The 26,418-nt window shown below is 43.5% G+C and overlaps 1 protein-coding gene across 1 annotated transcript in view; it reads left to right on the forward strand.

Moving 5' to 3' along the window:
• The window catches only part of LOC310995071 (netrin receptor UNC5D-like), a gene marked incomplete at both ends in the record, with an annotated part of 187,141 nt that overhangs the window by 159,793 nt on the left and 930 nt on the right, over nucleotides 1-26,418 (forward strand). Inside the window, 9 exons of the mRNA XM_083984000.1 lie at nucleotides 1,070-1,255; nucleotides 4,296-4,445; nucleotides 5,414-5,632; nucleotides 6,624-6,708; nucleotides 14,621-14,792; nucleotides 17,820-18,050; nucleotides 21,907-22,056; nucleotides 23,855-24,022; nucleotides 24,271-24,449. Coding sequence (XP_083840126.1) covers nucleotides 1,070-1,255; nucleotides 4,296-4,445; nucleotides 5,414-5,632; nucleotides 6,624-6,708; nucleotides 14,621-14,792; nucleotides 17,820-18,050; nucleotides 21,907-22,056; nucleotides 23,855-24,022; nucleotides 24,271-24,449 — 1,540 coding nt within the window. The remainder of the gene's footprint in view (nucleotides 1-1,069; nucleotides 1,256-4,295; nucleotides 4,446-5,413; nucleotides 5,633-6,623; nucleotides 6,709-14,620; nucleotides 14,793-17,819; nucleotides 18,051-21,906; nucleotides 22,057-23,854; nucleotides 24,023-24,270; nucleotides 24,450-26,418) is intronic.

Raw genomic sequence — 26,418 nt, forward strand, 5'->3', positions numbered from 1 at the left:
GCACACTGAGCTGAATCTACTGCAGGTAAAACACTGACGATTGGAAAGCTACTGTAAGCACACACACACACACACACACAGCATCAAACAACCCAGACTGTCACTTTGTACTGTACTCCCACTAATGCTATTATTTTTGATGCATCTGATGAAGCATTTCATGCCAAGCAGCCTGTGGTTTACCGCTGCATATTCATCACTTTGTGCATAATTGCTGTGTAGAGTAATGGGCCGTTTATGTGTTGATTAGTGTTGCGTGGTAGTTGGTGCAGTGAAAAATCAATTTGATACCTACTAAGCTGCTGGCACATGTTCTCCTAAGTCGTCCTTTAACACAGTTGTGTGTTTTTTTTTGTGTTTGTCAGAAACAAGAGGAAGAATCCAGCCAGGCTGCCAAAACTTCCCAAGCCCTCAATTAACCCGCTACTGTAGCTGTTAATGCCGCTTTGCATATTTTGTCAGTTTCTCTTCATTTGAGCTTCAGGTTACTTAGAGGATTTCTCAGCATGTCCTGTTTCAGCACAGATCTCATTATCTTGCGAGAACAAGCTAGCAGCTCCTTTATTTCCCACTCATTCTTTTCCTTTGTGGACTTGGACGCCACAGCACTGGTGGGACCAGATAGAGCATAATCATCGCAGATGAGCTAATTTAATGAATTGGTTTTGTCACATTATCCCAGTGGAAAGCAGAGTGCCTGCAACACCAGAGCCAAGCAGTGTTTGAAATGACAGTCAGGTGCTGGGTTGATTATAATCGCTTTTCCTTCCGAGGTTTCTCATTAGTAGCTTTAACACTCTGGGATAGAACAATGAAGCTGTGTATCAGGAGGCAACGCAGATACGGAATAGAAAACAAAAAAGGCGCTAAAGTAGTTTGAAAACCAAGGTAGACTTGCCTCCTAGACTTTCACAACTTCAGCTCAGCTGAAATTCCTCAGCAACACAGGTTTTATTTTTGGGAGGGGGAAAGATTCCTAATTAAGACTCAGCAGACAAAAAAAAAAAGAAGTGTCAGAAGAAAAAAGTCACTAACAACGTGTTTCTGTCTCTGACTCCAACTTTCCAAGGTGTGGAGAACAGCAGCGACGTGGCCTTGTACTCGGGCCTGGCAGCCGGGGTGGTGACGGTGGTGCTGCTGATCGTCGCCGTCACGCTTTATCGGAGGAGCCAGAGCGAGTACGGCGTGGACGTCATCGACTCGTCCGCCCTCACCGGGGGCTTCCAGTCCTTCAGCTTTAAGACGTCTCGTCAAGGTGAGACAACGACGGCGAGGGTGCAGTGACTCAGGCTCCTCCACCGCAGACTTTTACTTGGATTTAATCTTCATTTAAAGGGACAACGAGGAGTTTTGGAAAGCGAAGTGTTTTCACACTACATTTCCCATGAGCCTCCGTGCACACGGTGATTCTTGGACCGGCGCAAGACGGACGAAAGCGAAAAGAATGTTTTCAAATCAAGAATGATGAATCAGATACCGTCGTAGTTCCATAAGTTCCATAAACGGCGATTATGTGTGTTATTCCCATGACCCGCCAGGCAGCGTCCATGAAACCGAAAGTAGGAAATGCTGGGCGAGTCAACCACTAAATAATAATAACAAAATAACAATAAAGACAAAACAATATATTTATCGAAAATGGACCCATTAACAAGTGTGGGTAACATAGATTCATCCACATTAATATGACACTTTTTTCTAACTTTAATCAGGCTGGAATCTCTTTATTTTGATTCAAACAATCAAAAACAAGGACAACACAACCACACAATAAAAAAAAAAAAACTAAGACGCACGCAACAAAACATTTACAGTCCTCATGAAATTATGTCAAATAATCAAGTTCATTCAGCGCCTGAAAGCATCAGTGGGGAGACGAGGTGAGGAAGTTCCTGGTAGTGGAGATGATGGTGAGGCTGTTTGGTTTGGAGCTTTGGATCAATTATAAATGAAAAAACATAAGATGGCTGTTTCTTCCCGCCTGTAGGTAGTAGATCCAACCCACGGAGCCACACAGAGAGCAATGATGAAGCTTATACGTAGTGCTCTGTGATGCACTGGGTTTAGATGCTGGAGAATTGATGAGAACTCCCTCAGACATGAAGGTTAACTGCACCATCGTTTTTTTTTTTTTTTTTTTACGGCTGGAAGGAGACACACGTCCTTTAAATCTACAGCAGAAACTTTATTTCCTAACTGTATCCACTCTGCAGAATAAAAATCAGAAGGGACAGATGTTATGTGAAGTTGTTTTTGTTCAGAAAAAGAAATCAACAAAGGTTTGGTGGTTATACAGTATAATATAATTAAGAGTTTGCGGACACATGCTGAGGAGGACGTCCTCTATATTTCACTGTATGCATCCACACTAGTTTAAACCAGTGGGGTGTGTGTAGAGAGTTGTGTTGTTAATTTGCTGTAGTCTGGTGGTGTCACATTTGATGATGTAATTAAATGATTCATGCATAATCACACCCCATAAATTAGAGAGTGGAGTTGAGATGCGTCTGTCATTCCTGCTGCGATATGACAGCCGCAGGTATTTTCTCCTCTAACTTATTTATATCCAGTACAGGCGCCGATTTAAATTTTGATTTGTACTCGATTTAGGGAAAAAGAAGAAATAAAGAGGCTGAGAGTTGGTAGATGTAAAGGAGGTGTGCGTGATTTTTGAAGTGGTCTGTTTTTGCCTCTTCACCATCTAAAGGTACTTGACTTTGCAATAAGAGGTTGTTCAGGAGGAAATTGAAAACACAGTGGTGTGTTCATAAGGATCCCTGCAGCCACAACTACACAACACATTATATTTTGTGTGTGCACTCAAAATAGTATATACAAATATGGTCATGTCATAATCAAAAAAATACATTGTTTTTGTTTTTGTCAAACAGCAAATTGAAATATAACTCAGTAACTGCCTTTGCAATTATTTCAAGTGAGTTTGACGCTTGAGGTTCAAAGAGAAAAAAAAAAACAGGAAATCAAATGAGGTCTGTAGCTTCGCCTGGTGCCACAGTCAGATGCTATTATGATATAAATGAAGTGTCACTCTCCTCCCAATGTGAGGGCTCAGTATGAATGAGGAGACACTACTGCTATTCTATTGCACTTTATTTTTATTCAAATACCATCAACGTCCTCACATATTGATGTAACTGTACAGAGTTTAAACCACACTACATGCAAACAGGCCGCGCAGTTTTGTATTTGTATGTATACTCATGAATAATGCATGTATTTATTTTGTATTGTGATATAGTTACATTAATTATTAAAATGCTTTAGGGGCCCGAGTGACTGGATTTTTTTTTTTTTTTTTTTTCCCAGTTTGTTTACTTGAGCCTTCTGGAGAAGCTGTAGTGCACTAAAAGTCCAATAACATACAGTACGAGGCTTAATCTATAAAGCACATCATGTATTTATTGCTTTATTGCAAACATCACTTTGCCCTGAGCAATAAACGCTCAGCGAGAACATATGGTAACAACCGCTGTTTGTGTTCTCACAGTGTAACTCTCGCCTGTTGGAGCCGAGACCTTCTTCTTTACTGGCACTGTATAACTTAAAGGCCAGCGCATCAGTTTGTTGTTATTATCATCCTACATACTTGAATTATTCATGATTCCAAAATTAAAAATGTAATTTATTAGTGTTTTTCATTTTTTATTTGTCTTCGTTTAATTTTTCCTCCCCCCCAAATGGAGCATTTGTGCTCCCGTGTCTCCAAAAAACACTGGAGTAGTGTTTTTTTTTTTGCCACAGATTGAGGCATATTTTTTACTAGGCTGGCATTATGGGTCGCCACAGCAACAGCTCTCAGCGGGGCATAATAAAGTTCATTTTGATAACACAGCAGGAGGCAGGAAAAGCTTTAATCTTGATCCGTGTTCCCCCTCGATAGAGAAGCTGAACCAGCCCAAACTCCTGGAAGGTGGTCGCTGCTCCGTCCACACACACACACGCAAACACACACACCTACACCTCTGACTGCTACTATAGAGGAAAACTGTAAATATTCACACCCTAATACATTCAAACTGTGATTCAGTGTCAGTGTTATTACTGAACCCCCAGACTCTGTTATTTAACATTTTGCTATTTTATTCTAACACAGTACAGTAAATTGTCTGCCTCTCTAGTTTCCATGGTAATAATATTATAGCAGTAGTCACCATGACATCCTCTGTAGGTTTTTTTTTTTTTCCCGCTGTTGTAGGAGGAAGTTTAAAGTGTTAGTCTCTCATTTAAAGATGTGTAATGAGGATAATTGGCGATGCCTTCCTGTGTCTTCCCAGCGAACCCCCTGCTGATCAACTCCTCCATGCAGCCGGATCTGACAGTTTCGCGTACGTACACCAGCCCCATGTGTTTCCAAGACTCCATCGACAAGGAGCTGATGGCCGAGCGCTCGCTCCTCGACCCGCTCCCCGATCTCCAGGTCAAAGGTCAGTGAATTTTTTTTTTTAAACTGTCACGGGAGCTCTCGTCTCGTCTCGTCTTGTGGTTGTCGGCTACTTTTTTTGGAAGGGCAAGAGAGAGGGTGTTTCAGAGAACGTAGCAGCTCTGCAGCAGCAGCAGTCCAGAGGATAATCCATCCTGCTTTGAACCTGTTTTTTTTTCTTTTCTTTCATACAGAGACAGAAATGGTCATGACCTTGTAAGGGCATGACGAACTGACTATCCGATAGGCCACATCCCCCGTAGTTACCGCTGCCTCACCTGTCAACACGTTAGCATCTTCACCAGTTGGTTATCCAGGAAAGAAACTGTGTGAATTTTGAATTTGGATTTTTTTAGAAATAAAGTGCGACGCCAATTTCTTTTGGAAAAAATCATCGCATCAAATCAAGACGAGGTAGAAATGCATAACAAAAAATGGGAAAAACTTACTGAGTGAATGTATATAAGTAGTTACTGTTAATTGAATTTTAGTAGTTTCACATCCTTTTTTTGTTGTAGTTGTTTTGTTTTGTTCTTTTGTTTTAGTTTTCTTGTGCGTGATATTTTTTTAATTTTCTGTCCGGTGTTGGTTATGTTTTTGTTGTGTTGTTGAGTTTGCTCTGTCGTTTGTCTTCTGTCTGTTTGTTTATTGGTCAGTGTATTGTCGGTTTATACATTGTATATGCCTGTTCCCATTTAAAAAAATAAATAATATGAAAAGCTGCATGGTACCCATAATAACAATAATTATAAAAATAATATTTTTTAGGTAATTATTGCCATAGTTGCCTTGGTGGTGGAAATAAAAGAACATTGAGAGATAACAAAAAGAAAAAAGAAACTGTGTTGTGATTTGCTGCTTAGCTTTTTTTTATATAGCTATATAAAAAGCTATATATTTCTTACTGGAGCTGTATCAGTGTTTGATCTGAGTTTGCACCAAAGTCACTGCTCTTTCCCTTTGCATCTGCAGGGGTGGCGGAGAGGGCAGAGTACCATGTCATGTCGCACCCTCAGACGTTTCCGAGGGGCCTGGCTCCGGACTACAGAGGAGTCGCCGTGGGGACGACGCTGGGCAGGAGAAGCAAAAACCTCTTCACTCCTCAAGTCTCTCTGACTCCCAGCAGGCCGCTCCACAAAGCCACCGCCGTGTTTGGACACGCTGGAGGACGGCTGGTTGTCCCCAACACAGGTCAGCCTTCAAATACGTCCCTATAAAGCTGAAATCCCTACAATGAGAAAGAAAATAAATCACCAACAGAAGCCACAAACTGGAATTTAAGCCGACTTTGAAGCTGCAGCAGAGACGAAACAGAACATCCAGCGCTGCATTTTGAAGTTGTTTGACCTTGTCAGTGTTGGTCCGCAGCGAAAATGTGAAAATGCCATCGATCGACCGAGTAACATTAAGACGAATATATTATGTACTGAAGTGATGAAGTTAGACAGCATTGGCATTTTTAACCAACCGGTTGGGTCCTGACAAACACAATCCATATTTCTCCGAGCGCACGGGGGAAGTGTTTCCATAACTGCAGTGAATGCATCATTTGGAGAGTTTTGCCAGATGAATGAATTTAAAAGAAAGAAAAAAAAGTGGAAATTGCGGATTTCAGCTTTAACATTTTTGAGAATGCATACTGTACTCTGCATGGAGAAAATGTTAACAAGTCTATGTAAAGTAAAAAAAAAAAAAATCTCTGATGCTCAGTCAAGCAGATTATTCCTGCAGCGCTGTCTCGTGGCCTACATTCATCATCCTGTCCACTGCAGGCCTTTATCTACTGCAGCGTAGATTGGCAGTAATTGTTTATCATATAGTAGAATATGGTGTTTGGGTCTAAGACAGAGACACTCTCTCTATGTATGTGTGTATATGTGTGTATGTGTACAGTATGTGTATGTGTGTGTGTGTGTGTGCATGTTAGAGGGAGAGAAACTGCAGGCAGCATCGATTCACAGGCGCTGTGGGACCTTCCCGCCGTCACCTTGTTCTGGGGCCGTCACCTCTCCGGCTGTCACCCTCCGTAAAGAGACCTGACAGCCGAGCAGGTGTGCGTGTCCTGTGTGTGTGCGTGCCTGCGTGCGTGCGTGCGTGCGTGCGTGCGTGCGTGCGTGCGTGCGTGTGTGTGTGTGTGTGTGGCTGCATGTTGATCAGCTCTTGCATACCTCCCTCTCTGCAGGTATCAGTCTGCTGGTGCCTCATGGGGGGATCGCAGACGACACTACCTGGGAAATGTACATGATCATCAACCAGGAAGACAGCAGGTGAGAGACTCCGACTGAGGAGCTGCGTTCTTCTGCCGTCTTTTAAAGGGATAGTTCACCCAAAATTCAAATTTCACTCATTATCTACTCACCCTCATGTCGACTAAGAGCTGTGAGAATTTTCAGAGTCCTCCGTGCCTTCTCTGAGTTACGGGGGGGTCCGCGTAGCAGTATTTGTCCATATAATGGTTGTCAATGGATACCAACTTTCTTAGGCTAGGTTTACACGAAGACGGTGTGAACAGAAGACGCAAAAGTGGCGTCGCGTCTTCACTTTTTATTTCGCGTCTATACGAGCATTCTCGGGAGGAAATCTGTGTGCATACGGAGACGCAAAAGTGTGTACAAATCCATTGCTAATGCACGCCAGACCACTAGGTGGTGCTGTCACAAACGCCTGGTCTCGTCCAAACCCGGCGTCTCGTTCGCCTCAGACGAATCGGAGCATCCAGAATTTCCAGGAGTTGAGAGCAGATCCTCCTCTGCTCGCCAATTGTATGTGTACATATTCTGTACATTTGAAAAAAACATTCTTGTGCATTAGTTATTGCGGCCAAAGTAGCCTGCAGGTCTGAAGGGTGGATGTAATCCGACATGTTTGTTTGTATCGTGACGTCAACACGCCGACTTGACGTGAGCAGAACAGCAGATCTGAGCCAGTTTTGCGTCTTGGCCTGTTTAGGCGGAGACGCTGCGCTGGAGCGTATTCAACTTTTCCACTTTCAGGGGTGGTTTGAGATTTTTGCGTCTTCAAGCCCCAAAAACGCCGTCACCATATAAACGAAAGGCACTTCCGATAAAATATTTTATCGTCTTTACTCGCAAGCGTCTTCGTGTAAACGGCCCCTAAGTCCAAAAAGACACACCAAAAAACATCCAAATACCTCCATGCTGCTCGTCTGTAATGTCCCTCTTGTATTGAAGCCCCGACGTGAGAAATTGATCCGCCGGTGACACAGGAAGAGCAGTGAACCGAGACACTGGGAGCTTCCGCTACAAATAAGCTTAAAATATAGACTTATTTAATTTTTTTCAGAACAATTTCTCATGTCGGGGCTTCAATACAAGAGGGACATTACAGAGCAGCATGGAGGTATTTGGATGTTTTTTGGTGTGTCTTTTTGGACGAAGAAAGTTAGTATCCATTGACAACCATTATGGACAAATACTGCTGCGCGGACCCCCCCAGTAACTCAGAGAAGGAACGGAGGACTCTGAAAATTCTCACAGCTCTTAGTCAACATGAGGGTGAGTAGATAATGAGTGAAATTTGAATTTTGGGTGAACTATCCATTTAATCTTTAAGACCCCTTCACGCCGCGTCTCCCCGCCCTCTTCCTGCCACGTCGGCTCCGCCTCTTTCATGCACAGATACACAGATGTACACTCAGTACTCGGTACATGCAGACGCAGATGTATTCCCACCCCAGCATGGGGTCCTTGCTCGTCTTTCAGAGACTACAGGGGAGGACACGATGTGTCACAAACACACATCATGCAGCTGCAGACTGATAGCATTACGGCCTTAAGCGACTGTCGCAGCGGAGGAAGATACACTCTACACGACTCTGGCGGCTCTGTTTTGTGTTTTTTAGATAGGCTACAGCTGACAATAATATCTCCCTCCATCATGATTTGGTTTTTAGAGTGGTGAACTTTGTTAAAGTCATGGGCGATAGATGATATTGATTTGGTTTTTGGTTTTGACGGAAGGAGATACGCCACAAAGTTTAGGTGACTTGTTGCCTGCCAGCGGGAAGTCTATTTCTGTAACGTTGCCGTCAAGATTCCCACAAAGCTATTACTCAAGGAGAAAATGGAATGACAGATAAGATCCGTTTTGAAAAGGGAGAGTCTTAATACCTTTGACTTCCTTTGCAACTGAGCCTCAAAAGCTATGACAAGCAGAAATCAGTTTTTTTTGGACATGTTCTTGACTTATAGCAGACAGTATCAGTATGTGTCAGTGTGACTGTAAAACCCTGCTAGAGAGATATCAGCCTAACAAAGGCGGCTAAGCGCAGCGAAACTCAATTTCCACGTCCAACAGAGAATCAAGTGACATTTAGTGGCGTATGAAATTCAGCTGTCATTTCACCTCAACCCTCCTCCTCCTCCTCCTCCTCCCGTCCCCCCTCCGCCGCCCACCCATTAAAGGGATAGTTCACCCAAAATTGAAATTTCACTCATTATCTAGTCACCCTCATGTGGACTAAGGGCTGGGAGAAGTTTCAGAGTCCTCCGTGGCTTCTCTGAGTTACAGGGGGCTTCGGCGTAGCAGTGCATGTCCATATAACGGTTGCAAATAGATACCAACTGTCTTCGTAACAAAAAGACACACCAAAAAACATCCAAATACCTCCATGCTGCTCGTATGTAATGTCCGTCTTGTATTGAAGCCCCGAAATGCGAATGCAAATGTGACGAACCAGGAAGAGGAGCTTCGAGAAGCTTCCGCTACAAAACAAGCTTGAAATATAGACTTATTTAATTTTTTTCGGGACAATTTCGCATTTCGGGGCTTCAATACAAGACGGACATTACATACGAGCAGCATGGAGGTATTTGGATGTTTTTTGGTGTGTCTTTTTGTTACGAAGACAGTTGGTATCTATTTGCAACCGTTATATGGACATGCACTGCTACGCCGAAACCCCCTGTAACTCAGAGAAGCCACGGAGGACTCTGAAACTTCTCCCAGCCCTTAGTCCACATGAGGGTGAGTAGATAATGAGTGAAATTTCAGTTTTGGGTGAACTATTGTTTTATTGTTTTATTTGTTAGGATCCCCATTAGCTGCGCTCTAGAACGCCGCTAGTCTTCCTGGGGTCCACATTTAAAACCAGTACATTTAAACATAAATCTGCAATCCCAACATGAAAAAGACAAGTCAACAAAATCTTACATTAAATCTGTACACTCAGATTGTCATCTAGCATCAAAAAACATGTGTAAGATAACTCCGATGTATAGCAGTTATAAAATAAAATAACATAAAAAAATTAAAATAAGAGGGTAAAACAAATGAAAATGACAACAAGAGACTCTATTTCCCTACATAAGACCCTTTGATCCCTTTAAGCGCCATAGTCTTGTGGGTAGAGATACAGATCAAAGGTCACATATAGGCTCAGTTAGGCCCGGCTGGTTGTACAGTACACGCCCTTACCCCCAAAGTCTCTCCCCCCCTCCCCTCCCCTTCCCCCATTTCAGCCAGTGCTGCTGCCCTCCAGGCTCCTGCTTTGCTCTGATAAGCCTGATGCTGTTTACTTCTCCGGCTGTCGGGTAGGAGGCTGCAGGAGCCCGTGCACCGCTGAGCTGTCAGTCAAAGCCTATCTTCTGACAGCCGCAGAGTCCAGGGGAGAAATTGGATCCTTTCTTCCCATTCAAACCCGGGCCATCTACATAAGACGACGCTTCCCCGCTCGAAGAATGGGGAATCGATCAGCTCTGGCTCGGTTTCAGGTGTTCACGAGAGGCTTTCCGTCCATCCTCTGGTGCTTTTTACAAGGATGTTTTGTGTGTGTGTGTGATCTCTTTCCCCGGCTCGGCTCGGCAGGGGTCAGCGGGTAGTGCAAGGACAGAGAGCCATTGTGTAACAAAATATACCTAATGTGACGTGACTCGCGCAAGTCTGGGTGAGTGTGTTCAGCAGTTTAATCCTCATTTCCTGAGTATCCTTTACAGGAGGAGGCAGCTAGTTCTCTGTGGCATCGGTCACAGCTGCATTAGACTGTGGGTGTCATTTAATGGTGTTGTTGGTTAATTGACCCTTTATTGGCCTTCTGATCCACCAATCAGAGCGCTTCTCCCCATGTCATGAGTTGCGCAACGTTCTAAGGTTGGACAACCCTGGGATGAAAACCGTATGAAACTAGGCTACTTTTTAATTGTTCAATATGGATAAAAGGTGTGCTTGGGGTACCTGCAATAGCGACTGCCAACTGACGCTATTCGGAACGTATTCCCGGAGTCATTTTTATCCCATTCCCCAAACCCAAAACATCAATAAACATACTTATAGCCACTTTAACCTTCAAAGTTATGCAGACGTTACTTTACCGTTGCTAATGTCTTTTGAACTTTGTGAAGTTTTACGAGTAGAAACGGGAGATCGGCGGAGATTAAGCGTTAGCTAGTAGCTAATGTTAGCTAGCTAGCAAGTGAGTGACCAAAAGAATGATTTTTCCCCACTTTTCGGAAAAGTCATGTAATGCCCGTGTAACGGAGCCCCGGGTCTACTCAGTCACCCATAAAGGACATGCAAAACCTGACTGCCAAGTGGTCATTGACCTCTTGGTACAACAGTTTGCATCGTCGCCCGCCGTGCAGCGGGAGACCAGGGTTCGAACCCCACCTGGGGCAGTCCGTACCACACAACGCAGAGGGCCAGATTAACATCGGCTACACCCATTCAATCACTCTTTAGTATGTCTGTCTTCTATCACTGACACCATTTTTCTGATATATAAGTTAATTCAAGTTTTCCATACAAGCAATTTAAATCTGCCTATTTTTCAATGGTTTCCAATGGGAGTTAACCCTTTTGTGACCATTGTTTGTCCAACCTAGCAACAGTAACTTGACAAAGGGTCAATTATTCTCCTCTGTCTGCATGAGTTGACCCTGATCTCTGACTGCTAGGACCAGTGCAACAAGCTTTAGCATTACATGCAAAAAAAAAGTTGCCTCAGCTCCGATATTCACTTTGTGTTTGTTAAGGGAAATATCTGACTCTGCAGAGGCCGAGTTCCCCATTAAGTTCACCAACGAGTCACTATAACTTTGTGTGTCTGCCATTTGTGTTAGAGCTTGTTCCCTAAAAATACCTGCCTGCTGCAGAGAGCAGCACTGATGAGAGCAGTGGCATCCAGAAAGAAAAATAAATGTGACTCAGACACTTATTTTTTTCTTCCTGTATCCGCCCAGTGCCACCGACCAGATCTGGATCTTTCTGCTACATTATTTTAAGACAGCAGTTCCACATCTGGACCAATTCTGTTGAACACACATAAGAAAATTCTTCAGGCTATCAGTTAATACAGACGGATAACAGCCAGACTCAGGCAGGAGGACTCGGGCCAGAAGTTTCATTTTCTACCATCAGGGAACACAGGAAGACATTACATTTGTTGGTCATGAAATCGGTTAATTAAAAGACATTAAAAAACCTGTGTGTGACTGCAGAGCCTGGTGGTAATTATCTGCCTTAAAAAGGTATTGATTCGTGCAACTTAAAGTAGCTAAAGTTGGGGGGAAAAAAGTAGGCTACTTTGTGTTTTGACAGAATCAGATTATGCATCCCTACTTTTCACTGAAGCTATCGAATGTTTACATTGAGCCGAATATTAAAGGTGAACTCGCAGGGGAACAGCTGGATCTCTGATAAACTGCCTCAGGTAAAGTCAATTTTTATATTTTTTTCGGACTACCTGGCTGATATAAAATCCTAATAGTAACCACAGAGGCTTGAATAATAAAAGAAAGGGTTGTTAACAGTTTTTACTGTGCTGTTGTGCAAATCGTCCTCTATGGAAACGTCCAGATAGATGTGCATGGCCTTTTGTCCAGTAGTTTTCTGTTTGTTTGAAATTTTAAAAACTGACTTTTTAACGAAAATATTGATTCTGTTCCAGCTCAGTTTTCTGGCTGTTTAACTCCGAGAGCTTGACAGACAGACAGATAGATAGACTCTCAAATACTAATGAGGCTTTTTGAAAAATGATATATTCAGAATCGTGATCGAAGCAAATACAAACCATGAATGTCACACTGGATAGTGATGTGTTGATGTGTGTGAAAAGGTGGAGGCTGCGCATATACAGTACAAGACTTATCGCTAATAACCCCCGATCTACTATCTATACCGAAACCATCATCCCGGCTGTGATTTTTCTTTGTTCTCATAACCACAGACAGTGATGCTAAATAACCATCTTTAATCTTTGCTCACAGGCAATCTGGCTAATTACCATAGTCTCAGCAGCAGGTAACCTTGGTTTCCTCTGAGCCCGGGGCTGATTAGCACAAAAGTGCAGCTGCAGGGCCACAGTGCTGTCTGGATGTGTGATTTTATTTTTAGACAGCAGATCATAACCTCTTTTAATATTTTAGTGTTGATTGGTAACAGCATAATGAAGAATAAAAGTTTCACACCAAACTCGGAGCTGTTAAAACAACAGGAGCCAAACAACCTCAGTCACATGGTAGAGCTCATCCCTTCAGCAGGCTCACTATATATGTTGATATATAAATGCACGTATAAACATCATCTCATCATCTACATAGCTCTGTCTCATTGGCAACAATTTCACTGGAATGGAAACTAATAAAAAACCCTGCTACAGTGCTAATGTTGTGTTCACTTGTTGATCAGTACAGAAGTAAAACAGGAAAGTAGTAGCTCCACTTTGATCACCTGTGCACCAGCTAAATGCCACTCATGCTAATTGCTGCTTTGTCTTAGTATTTAAGCCTAAACAAGCTTCAATTGATCAGTTGATTGGAGGGAGTTCTAGCAGCTATTTTACCAAATGGATTCATGATTTGATTTGATTTTTCCCCCCAGTGCTTTTCTAATGTTGCATTTTCTGCCTTTTCAAAGTAACCATCTATTATCTGAATGTGTTTGGGTTTTGACAAAAACAAGACGTCTGTAAACGTCACCTTTTGACTCCAGGAAACTCATGAGCAAGCTTCAATTTTTTCTTTTTTCTTTTTAAACAAACGATTAACTTTAAAAAATAAAAGTAAGTGTTAGATGTAGCTTGTGTAATTATCTGTTTTTGTAGTCAGTGTAAAAAATAAAAAAATCGGCGCACTGCTTCTAATAAGCGAAATAATGGTTATAATTAAGGTCAGACAGCTGCAGCTTTTGAAAGCTACTGCTGTTCAACTACGAGAGAAAATAAAATGTTTGTTTGGGAAGATTTGATGCATTTTGTATTGGCTTGTTTTTCCCTTGGAGCTTCCCCACCACTATCTTATCTGTGATGCAAAATGAAACATATTTAATATGCACACTGAGTGTGTTGATTGTACTTTTCTGATGCGAACAAGCTGCACACTACTCAGTATAGTACTGTATGTAGCAGGGCATTGGGCTTTACAGCTTTGTGTGGGACAACATGCAGAGATTCTACTTTTGAAGTCTTATCTCATTTCCACTTGTTGGTGTTTTCTTGTATCTGCGTCCATGTCCTCATGTGTGTGGGTGCCCGCTCGCATTTGTGATGCATCTGTGCCTTCGCGCGCGTGTGTGTGTGTGTCTGCAGCTCCGTCCCCGACTCTGTAGCTGCATTAATGATGCTGAGAAAAAATCCACGCTGCTCCAGTGACAGCAGCAGCACCAACATGGTGTCCTGTGTGTATGTGAGGTGTCCAGCCGGGCCAGCTGCATGACTGATGGTGGTCCCATCGATTGCTCTCAGTCTTCGGGGCTTCCAGCCAAGATTGGGCCCCTGGCCAAGAGCAGCTTGGCCCAGCTAATCTGTCACCAGGCCGGCCAGAGCAGGCTTCATAAGCTCCATCGACCCACCAAGCTTACACGCTCTGTGCTAAAGCCTGTCCTCTCCAGCCTCACTGTCCATTAGTCTTGGTGCTTTAATCTTCCTCTATCTGTGTGTCTGTGTGTCAGCTAGTCAGGGATTGATTCATTATGAGTGTCCAAGGATTTGAGTTTACTTTGTTCAGAGGCAGGGGTCACACTCTGCTATCTGAATGCTTGATTAAGCAGCGATTCATTAGCAGTGATATTCTTGTTCTCATGTTTATACACTCTGAAACTCAATAACTGTTTGTTTTCTCCCCCGGCGATCTCCAGAGCAGCAGACTGCACTTTATCCTAAATAATGGCCATATCATGAGATTTGTTATTTTTTAATGCTCGTCTCTCTTCACCTCCTGTGTGCAGCACTTTGTCCGAGAACGGGCCGGAGATCTTCCTGAGCCCCGCCGTCACGTACGGACCGCCGGGCCTTGACCTGTCCTGTCCCATAGCCATGACCGTAGCCCACTGCGGGGAGGTCGACGCCGGCAACTGGACCATCCGGCTAAAGAGGCAAATGCAGGACAACAAATGGGAGGTGAGCACCTTTTGCAAAAGACACACAAATAGTTTTTTTACCAGCACTCAGGATTATCAATAAGATCTGATAAACTGCTTCGACTTAACTTTGATGAAAATGTTTTCATCCTGCGGCGGAGTCATGCGAGCATGGATCCGATTTCAGGGTTGCCAGCTCAGATTCATCACTCTGCATGAAGTTCAGGCTCTTGGAGCTCTACCTCATGCTGTCACACGTCCAAAAGAAATGTCAGGCCAGATGCAAATGACGGCTATTAGTCACCGAAACACTCACTCCTCTCTCTCTTTCTCTCCCTCTCAGTTTAACGACGGTGGTATTTTAAAGTGTTGCAGGTGTTGAAATTCAGAATCGGTGAATTCAGATGGACACGTCAAGTGAAATTAAATTAAGGAGAGGAAACATCTGGACACAGAGCAGATGTTGCCGTATGTCTGCTTCCCTTTTCTGCCACATGACAAACTGAAACGTTAACAATAATAATATTAGCATCGGTTTTTGCAGACGTTTCAACCCTCACCTTCGTGCTGCGCTGACGTTAGCTAAAACAGAACGGGTGTTGACACTTTGCCAAATCTGCATGGATTGGGGAGGATAATGTTTTTCTGCACAGGTTCAGCTAACAACCTGATGATGTAATGTAACTGATGACAATTTTCTGTCCTTGTGATGGACAATAAAGCTTTTTGAATTGAATTGAATTGAATTAAATGATAGATTTTTTTATTCTTTGGCCTCCCAGTCAGAGAAAGAGAAGATAAAGTGGTTGCATGAGGAGAGTTAGAGGAACATGGGGGGGATGGAGAGAAGCTGGAGAAGCTGTCAGAGTCGCTGGGCTTGAGGAAAGAGCGGAAGAGAGGAACGTCTCTAAATAGAGGACAGATGAGACATGAGTTCATAGCTTCTTGCTGTTAACTACTTTTTTTTCCGTCCTCCGCTGTCGGACTTGATGCCACCGTGACTCACTTCTATCACCTCCTGAGGTCCAAACTGGTCCAAACAGACAAGAAGAGTCTGTCAGGGGTTAGCTGCTTAGCATGTTAACTCCAGCCCTGCACCGCCGCTACACAACACAACACACACAGAGATGTCTTTGACATAATGTCAAAGCTGTTATTTCCTGCACACTCTGCTGCTGATAATCACTGATAATGTTTTGAATATTTCAAAGTAAAAGCACTTCTACATGTGAGGTCCTTTTTGCAGCCTTCAAACTGTGTGAGGTCAAAAACAGATAAAAACTGTCAAGTGTGCTTTTTGAAAGATTTAATACTTTATTCCTCTAAATGCATTATAGTGCTATCTGCTGTGATTTCTACTGTAAAGGGTTTTTTTTTCTCACTTTCAGCTCTTTCGGTAAAATAACACGTCTGAAAAAGTCCTTCAACTCTGCCCTGTAGAGCTACTTCACAGTCTCGCCGAGGACTAGCACAGACATCCGACTTGAATCCAAACACCCTCCATCCATTTTCTTGTGGCTCCTCGGCGGTAGTAGACGTATCTGAGATGCTCTTTTAATGTTTAACTAACCTCATCAAAAAGCTATGGGGCCCTCTCGGAGACAGCGTGACCCCGGCGCCGCCGTGTGAGCGTGACCTGAGAGGGGGCCTCGTGGCTTCTCCTCCTCTTTTCACTCGCTGTGACATTTACACAGATGTAATTTGCCAGCAAGACGTGTTGCACAAAAGGGAGCTATCAAAAGACTCATCACTGATGGGAGCTGTATGCCATCAGACAGCAGAGAATAGCGGAGGGAGTCAGCGCAGGAGGAGGAGGAGGAGGAGGAAGAGATAGACAGAAAGATACAGACGGGTTCAGGGGAAAGACGAAGAGATGTTCTCCAAGAAAAAAGCAAGAAAGGTGCGACCCGTCTCTGTCACAGTGAAATAATGAGCCCTTTATCTCAGGAAGGATGCTTACTCAAAGCCTAATCTCTGGAATTAGTGATATAATGGGAAATGGAGGTCTCTCTCTTACTCTCTCCTCTGTCTGCCTTCCTCTCTCTCACTCTCTCTCTCTTTCCTTCCTTCCTCCTCCTCCTCCTCCTCTCTCTCTCTCTCTGTCTGCCTCTCAGTGCCATTCCCATTAAAGCCTGCACTTTTGTACTGCTAGAGTTTGACTCCATCATTTCTCCCCCCGGCTGCCTGGCGGGGATGAGCTATGTCATGGAGATCCTTCATGTCTTGCTGCAGCGCTAATGGGGGCTGGTTTTCGGAAGCTGTGGTCCACTAAATTACCCTCCGTTGCTTTATATTCCTTCGAGCAGGGCCATATGCAGAGGGGGGGCGGGGGGGGACCCGGGGGTCACAGTTAAAAGGTGATTTAGGGAGGACTGAGCACAGGAATGAGGAGCAATTGGCCATCGGATCCAACCGCAGCAGCGCCGCTAATCCATTTTGTCAGTGTTACTGTATCCCCCATCTGTTTAGTGAGATGTGTCGTTATTCATTTGGCCCTCGTTCAGTTGTGCGCACTTCCTGATCCTGTGTGAGTCTGTGAAGTGTTTTAATTTTAATAACGTCCATAACAACAATACAGTCACTTGTAAAAAATAGGAAAAAAAATGTTAACGCCAGATCCGCAGCTCTCGCATCTCATTAACTGACTCCAAAAATATTCTTTTCACAGGTAATAATTGACAGAATGATGAATCCTGCCTGATCAATCAAATGTGCTAAGAGGTGCATTATTCACATATCACAGGCTGGATGTTCATCTTTTGTGTGATGGTTAAATTAAAGCCTCTTCCTCCCTGTGCAAGCACATTCTTGGATGTAATTGAAATGTTAATAATCATGAATCAGCAGGCTGAGCTCCGCTGTGTATAACTAGATGCTGATTCCTCAAAAATCAAGAGCTCAAAAATCATCTGCAAGACGGCATCCCAGTATCGAGCCGTTCTCACAATTAACTCCGAGATGAAGCGCCACGGGCTTCCAGAGCATCGCTTTTATTTAACGCACTGGACCTAAATCTGGTCTCTGCTGATGTGTGTGTGTGTGTGTATGTGTGTGTGTGTCTCCACAGGAGGTGATGTGTGTGGACGAGGAGAGCACGTCCTGCTACTGTCTGCTGGACGCCCACAGGTGCCACGTGCTGCTGGAGCATCCAGGTCGCTACGCCCTGGTGGGGGAGCCGCTGAACCAGGAGGCGGCCAAGCGGCTGAGGCTGGCGGTGTTCGGCAGTCCGGATACCAGCAACTCTCTGGGCTTCACCCTCAGGGTTTACTGTGTGGACGACACGCCGCATGCATTTCAGGTACAGTATACAGAGGGAAGAGGAAATGGGGTCAGGGTTGATTCAGTGTACAAAAAAAATGTTTTGTCAAGTTTTCATCTCATCAAACACCATGTTGAAAGAGCTATGTGTATGTTTTAAAGTGCTATATAGCTAAATTTAGCATAACATAACATTTTGCATCAAACTTAAAGGTTGAGTCTGTGGGATAATGAGAATATAGACAAAAGAATCCCTATGGGCTTCTACTCATGTGTGGTGGTGACCGTGTCTGTATTTTGATGTTTTGTTGTAGTTGGGTCGTTTCTGGGCGGGGAGTCGGTGTGTGTTCCCCAGCCAATGACAGAGCGTAGGTGAAGTTGGGCGTGTGGCACTTTGAGCTTGTATACTACTACTAGAGGAGGGGCCCAATTTGCATTGAAAACAAACCTACAGACGCTACCTTTAATGGCAAACAAAAGGAAATCTTTTTTTCCCAACAAAATATTAAAGGGACTACGAGGAGTTTTGGAAAAAGAAAAGCAAAAACATTTGCCAATAATGTTTTCATTTATCAAGAATGAAAGTCGAAGATACCGTCGTAGTTCCGACCATAAACGGCGATTCAGCAGCGTTATTCCCTTGGCCCACCGAGCAGCATCTGGGAAACCGAAACTAGGAAATGCTGGGCGAGCCGACCACTAAATAATAATATCAAAATAACTATAAAGACAAAACGATATACAGTATTTATCGAAAATGGACCCATTAACAAGTGTGGGTAACATAGTTAGACTTTTTTATAACCAAAAGCAAACTTCTCGGGGTCTCTTTAACTTAACTACATTCATTTTAGAGGAAAAGTCAAAGGATCCATGAATAGCTCTGTTGACATGTTACGGTCTGGAAACCAGCACCAATGCAATTCACATATCCATGCTGCTAACGTGGCTAAAACTGTGAATATATCCAGCCGAGCTCTGGAGTACAATAATAAGCCAGTAAGTACAGTATGTGACAGAGGAAAAGTGGCTGGTGGTGGTGGTGGCGGTGGTTTCGCCTGGAAGAGCTGCTGCTGTCTTGAGTTTTTTTTTTCGTGCTCCACTGAAGATCTGCCTTCAGTTCGGTAACATCGCCACTGGGAGCTGCCTGATGACTCGGAGACAAAGAGGGACTTTTAATTACAAAGACAACAGATGCTCTAAGGTTGCTTCTCTGCCCTTTCTTTGCGTAATTTAATTTGCTCTCTGTTAATTAAGTGCGCCCCAGCATTGCATTTCATGTGACAAGTATCTGAACGCATTGAAATGAAAAAAAAAAAAGAAAACCCATCCTCCGATCCGGCCTCAGTTCATCGCCGTACTCCTTGGTGGAGTTTTGTGAAACATTTTCTCTTCGGTGTGGGTTCACGCCAATAAAAAACACACATATACACCTTTTTTTTTAATTCAAAGGCAGCACTGCAGCCATAAAAAGAAAAAACTTCTGCCAGGAGTAATTTGTTTCCTTTCTTAATTAGAAATACACAAACAGCTTTTCTGAATTAGCGCTGCTAGTCGCTCCACAAAGCCAAAAGTCCTGCTTCACTTGTGCCTCCATTCAAGAGGTAAAATTGCACGTGAACAAAGGAGAAATTGGTTGTAGGTGCCAAGAGCCAATTCACTTCACCTCTCCATCAGTCAGCCGTGGTTATTTGTTCATTTGTTCTCTTTTTTTTGGCGCCTTTTGTTTGTGCTTCATACGACAATTAATTTCCCCCGTGAGCTTGAAGCAGGAATCGATCAGGTTCAAGGCAGCGCCATGTGTTTGTGTGTGCACTTTGCATTTCCCTCTTCCCCCTCTGTGTTGTGAGACGGAGAGGATAAGCAGCACCAGGCATACAGGACTCAACCGCCTCGCATGCATCCCCACAAGATGCAGGAGATGCAAACACAAACATGCGAGTACCATGTTTACACGTGTTATTCTTCTCCTATGACCTGGAAAAATCACAATTTCACAATGCACAAAGCCAAAAAACAAACAAACTGCAGGCCTTTGTTGTTCAAGCTGTGTGTCGTAGGATTTTTTTTTTTTTTCATCTTTTTATCTTATTTTGAAAGTGTTGAGCACTGTTGGTTTGTCACTTGTGCCATTTGTGCTTTGATCCTTTTCATGGCTGGTTACCTGTCAGGAGCATCAGCGGCTCCAGCAGTTCAACTTTTAGAGCCCAATCACTCTGGGTGCAAAGACACCACTCTTTCATTTGTTGATTTTCTGTTTTGTTTTGTTTTTTTAAAATATGCTCACAGCAGTTTTCCAACAGTGCGAGAAGCAGAGAGCAGATAAAAATGAGGCTTCCTGGGTGCACGAGCAGCTTGCACGGCTCTTAAAAACCCAAGACAACTCTTCACTAAAAGCTTATTTTTGTCGCAGTGGTTCATTATCAGCTCATCTGTCAATTATTTTTTTTAATTAATCATCGAAGGAAAGTCAGACATCACAAGCAAAGCAGCTCAAAGAGATTCAGCTTGTATCACAGAAGTCAAAGAAAACCTGAGTCACAAATAAGAAGCTGAAGGCAAAATATAGAAAATAAGGCTGTCGATTGATAAAATTATTCAATCTTGATTGATCATATGGTGTAGATAGCTAATCCAGATTAATTGCATGTTTTTTATTCAGGATATTTTTCAAGTATAAAGGCCTCAAGATGAGATCTGCTCTGCTGGAGACTCATTTCACATCGACAGTAGGCCTAACTGCAAATAACCTCTGAGTTTTGTCAACAGACACAGTGGCAGACTGCTAACTCTTAGCAGAGATAGTCTAGTTTGAGACTGCGAGACGATTCATTTCCAGCGACGGATAAAACTGTGAATCAGGTCAAAGGCCAGTATTTAAAGATGAACTTTGCAAGTCAGTCACTTTTATTGCTGTTTTGCCAACCCTCCTCCCTCCCCCACCTGGCAAAGTGCGTTTCGTTTTCGACGTAGCTGACGAGAAATGAATCCATGGAGCAGTGGATAACATTATATACCTATCATAAACGTGTTACAATGTGTATTTGTGCGGTCGAATCAGTCATAAACGAGATTACGGGTTACCCATGCGTGTTGCCTCCAAAACAAGGTCTGGGGCACCGGTTCGGGTCTTTCAAGGTTGGTTTTTGGCCAAGGAAGGCCTCCATTCTCCCTGTAACAAATCATTTACCCATCACAATTACTCCAAAGCTGTTTAATAAATAAGTTATTTAAATTTAATAATGGTAAAAATCTTGCATAGTTCCTCTTTAAAAAAAAAAGTTGTCAGAAATGTGCACTAAAGGATCATTTTTTTGACATGGATAATTGAAGGAACTGCATCAATGCATGTTGCTATGGCTACATCTCCAGCATTAGCATCAACAGCTGTTAGAAAGACACATTGCAAGTTTAGCATGAAGCTTCACTCACCAACAACAGCTGTGGTGAAAAACAACGCCCCCTTCTCTTCTGCTAATTAAGTTAGCATGCTAACCAGCTAGCCCTGTGTGTGTCACTTATCCCCAGTTAACGACTCACTGCAGCTTCACATCTGCAAAATAACCTCTGCAACAATCATCACTCTCTCCTGAAAGGGAAAACTTACAAAGAGCTCCTTTAGGCAACTTTCTTATTATCAACTCTCCTTCTAAATTTGTCTCAATTCAACCTTTTCCAACCTTTGGGAAACAATAAGGATCAATATGTGTGTGTTTGCTGTATCATCAGTCAACAGAAACCTATTGTTGTACAGTAACTGCTCTGTGCAGTGAGTCCAGGCTTGGTACAGTGTGTGTGTATCAACCATAGCTTATAAAATCACCAGCTTTTACCTCGTCTTGTCTTGTCCGTAAAAAAAAAAAAAACAACCTGTGTCTTGTTTTGTTCCTTATCAGGAGGTGGCAGTGGGCGAGCGCAGCAGGGGTGGGCGGCTGCTGGAGGAGCCCAAAGTGATGCTGTTCAGGGGGAACACTTTCAGCCTCCAGGTGTCCATCCAGGACATCCCACAGTTACTCTGGAGCATCAAGCCTTTCACCACCTGCCAGGTACGACACTCACCACATGTTTGTCTCGTTTAGAGTAAAAAAAAAAAGGAATGTAAAGCATGTGGTGCGCCTCGGCTTTAATTTAAAGAGAGCACAGCTGCTTTGTCAGGGTCACAGATCGGGTAAAAAAAAAAAAGAAAGAAAAAAAGAAGAGGAAGAAGCCGGGACCTTCATCATCCCAGCTTCCTCTGTTCCTCCGTCTGAACTCTCCTCCTCCTCCACCAAATCCCCCTTTTTCTCACATGGTCACATCAAAGCCAAAGGACAGTAGCAAGGGCACAGCACGATATCACTAAGACTAGCTATCTCACCCGCGCACACACACTCACACACTCACAAAATTAATTATGACTTCCAGGCAGGCACGAACACACACACACATCACATAGTTATCTTCCTGGGGGTCTATATGCTGCATGTTCTGCTCTGCCCTGTGATGTTTATCCCACCAGTGACATCCTATTAGCAGAATTAGCCCACCACCACAGCGCCTCCAGAATACCAACGAGGTTTTTCTTGGAGGAAGGAAGGAAGGAAGTGGAGGAAGAGCGGTGTGCGGTGTGATGGTCCTACAGGGAAGATGACTATAGGCTTTCATTCAGACACTACTCTAGCCTGAAGGAGGCTTTTTACAAGTAGCCGTCCTCCTGTCTGATGGATCTGAAGAGAGGATGATTCATCTGTAAAACAGTGTTTTTGACCCACTCTCACTGCGCCACTGTCTGGGTCACACTGTAGTTAGTAATGGAAGTCGAAATTGTCCCTTTTTTTTTCTCTCTTTTGCTTCCAATGGCTTCAGAGCTCTGCTGCCACTTTTTAGTTTTTTTTAAACAGTTGGCACATTTAAGGGGAAAATGCAGTGCGAACCTGGTGAGTTAAGGCATCTGTGTCCTAACTCCATCATCCTATAGAGCTCATGTTTTTCTGAATGTATACTGTAAAGCAGTGGTAAGATGATAACAAATAACAAAATAAATACAATTATTCTATTTTGGGCATTATTATAAAGTCTTATTTATGATAATATAACATACCGAAACATTATTTGCTATGCTCATCTTTCTAATTGCCTGCCAGACAAATTATCATTCATGACATCATGACTATTAACTGCTAACTGTTTCAAAACTCAGTGGGTTTGCAAAGGGAGTTCCCGGCCAGAAGCTAAGGCTATTGGGGGGGGGGGGGGGGGGGTCTTGCCATGGAAAAGTTTGGGAACCCCTGCTGTAAGGAAGACACAACCAGTGGTTAATTTGGTGACTATGGCCTGGAGTCTGCTTTTTACTGCAAAAAAAAACAGTTAATTGTCATGACTATTTGTGCTAATAATGTGGGCTTGAGTCTGCGCTAATGATTGCATAAAAACCAGCCATACTGTAGGGTGTAAAGTGAAACAACTGTAAAGTAGCTTAATTAATTTTCCCCGAGCAGCAGCGGGGTAAAATATTGTCTCATTTATGAGGACGATTTTGCACGGATGACTCCGGCTCTTTTCACATGGTGAGCAGGATGCGTCTTGGGTCCTGAGGGCTCTAATGACTGCTGGTGTTTCCTTCTGACGGGTAAACTGCTTGATTAGCCAACATCAATGATCGGCTAAAGAGGCCACTCATTCAGTCTTAATTAATCATGTAAACAGCAAAGTGGGTGGCAAAGCGGGATTCAAATAACGAACGTCTTTAGCCGGGGGTTTTTTAATGAGTTTGTTGTCTCCTCTGCCTAATGCCTCCATCGTTCTCTCCTGTCCACCCTTCACGACGGCCGCCGCCATCGTCCTCCTCCTCCCCCACCTCTGCAGGAGTTCTCCTTTTCTCAGGTGTGGGCCAGTAACCAGCGTCCCCTGCAGTGTGCCTTCTCTCTGGAGCGCTACAGCCACTCCTCCGCCCCCCAGCTCTCCTGCAAGATCAGCGTGCGACAGGTCAAAGGCGAGGAGCAGATCCTGCAGGTCTACACGTCCGTGGTGGAGGTGAGATGAGGCGGCGTGTGGGCTGCAGCCGTGCGCCGTGCTAATAGCTTCTTTTATTAGACTGAATAATTCTTGATTTGATTTAAGAGCTTGCTTAATGAGCCTCTCAGGGAGCTTTTCATGTATGGATTGCAAATTGTCTCGATAAGTCCCTCGTCCTTGTCTTCGTGCTGAAGATTATAAGCCGCACCATCAGTAATCTCACTGACACCTCACTCTTTTCTTTTCTTTTCTTTTTTTTCCGCCAGAACGAGAAGGGAGTGGTTCCCTTTTTCACTCAGTCGGACTGTACCATCACCTCTCAGACGGGGTCAAGGGCCTTTAAAATCCCCCTGTCAATCCGTCAGCGGATCAGCGCCACCTTTGACACGGCTAATGCCAAAGGGAAGGACTGGCAGCTCCTGGCTCAAAAGCTCCACATAGACAGGTATGAATTATAGCACTCTGAGTTCTCCTGCTTCACTTTTCTCCATCTGCCAGGTGCTGAGTCATTGCAGCGTTACGCAAAAGCTTGCAGTCACACACACACACACACACACACACACACACACACACGGATCAGCTGATCAGGCTCTGTTTAGGTCGTTCATACAGAATAATGCAATAATGACTGGGGAATGGGGATGCATCAGCGCTGCATATACGCTGGGCCCACTTTGAATACTATTTTTAAAATCTGGAATTTAGGCACCGTGTCAGCCCTAATCTTCCATCACCAACCAGCCTTCAGTAACACGCCACACTGCTGATTTCATTATAGATCTAGAAACCAGAGAGAGAGAGAGAGAGAGAGGGAGGGAGGAAAAGATGTGAGGGCCAACTTTAGCCAGTCGGAGAGAAGATGCCATGTTTTGCAGGAATGTGAAGGAGGAAGGTCTCAGACCGCTGACAGGCCGGCCTCTGGCAAGAAAACGTGTTCATGTTAGCAACTCCTCATTAGCAGCACGTCTTCATGTGCTGCTGCGTCCTCCAGCCCTTTTACTAAACTCTGCAGAGGTTGTGCCAGGTCAGTGTGTGTGCGTAGGCTTGTGTTGTGTTGTGTTGTGTGTGAGGGGTTTGTCAGTCGTTTGGTGACGGGGTGATGTGTGTGTGCGCTTACAAACCACGACAAGGCTCTTCTCTGTGTTGCCAGTTGGAGAAACATGAGAGGGGAAAAAGTTGACTAAGAAACTGTGACAGGAACTATGTGATTAAAGAATAAGGAATCTCACTTAAACCTGGTATGAAAACAAAACAAACAAGAAAAAATGTGACAGAGGAATGCAAGAGAGGATTTGAAAGCTCTTCTTTTTTTTCTCAGCGCAGTCGAACACACCAAGAAGCATGTAATGGGAATGTCTCTACCTAGTTAAGCTGATTTTGGTAATTATTTCCATGAATGTGTGGGAACGTTATCACACAGAGGAAGGACAGTACAGTAGGATGGGATGGAAAGGAAAAAGGAAAAGTAGGGAGAAGGCAACAAAGGAAAATCCCATTGTGAGGAAACAGTGCACTCTGTTGGATGGGAGTTATAACAACAACAACAGCAGAGAGAGAGAGAGAGAGAGAGAGAGAGAGTAAATAAACTGTGGCCTGCAGTGAGTTTCCTCAATAATAAACCACATGAGTTCAGAGCACAAACTGTAGCTAAGTCTCAGTGCACAGATAATATTGTGAGCCGTGGCAAAAAAAACTGTTTAATTCATTTGTGCTGATGATTCCTGACTGATTAATCATTAGATTAACTGATTTAATTTATTTTAAGACATTTTTATTGCATTTTTATAATCTGCAAATGTCTCTCGTAGCTCCTCTGCATAATTAAAACGTTTTATTAACATCCTCCTCCGCTCACAGATATCTTTGTCTCAGTCTTACTTCATTTGAATATTTAACCCTCACCTTGAATCGGAGTTAAACAATGCAAATGCATAAATAGGTTGTTTGGAAGTTAATTTCTCCACTATGCTAATTATTATTATTATACAAGTGTGAAACCTCCAGTGCAGAAAATATGGAGTTTTCATCTTCTATCCAGCTGTTAAACATTTGAATTGAAACATATTTGCATAATAAATGAAGGGAGATGAGTTTTTATTTTGTTATTCAGAGGCACAGATTTCTGTGTCTGGTGGAATATTTTCCATTTTAATTATTTATTTGTTTTGATTATAAAAAAAACAAATGCTAATGAGAAAAAAAATAGCAGCAGCCGCTCCAGTGATAAAGCAGCAGGTGGAGCTCTGCCAGTAGTTTCGACTCAAGGGCCAAAGGTCGCAGTTTAGTTGTCACGAGAACAAAGCCACTCCTCAGGCGATGTGTAATGACTTTTTTTGGTGTGTGTGTGTGTGTGTGTGTGTGTGTGTGTGTGTGTGTGTGTGTGTGTGTGTGTGTGTGTGTGTGTGTGTGTGTGT

Source organism: Trachurus trachurus (assembly GCF_905171665.1).
Source record: "Trachurus trachurus genome assembly, chromosome: 12".
NCBI lineage: Eukaryota > Metazoa > Chordata > Actinopteri > Carangiformes > Carangidae > Trachurus > Trachurus trachurus.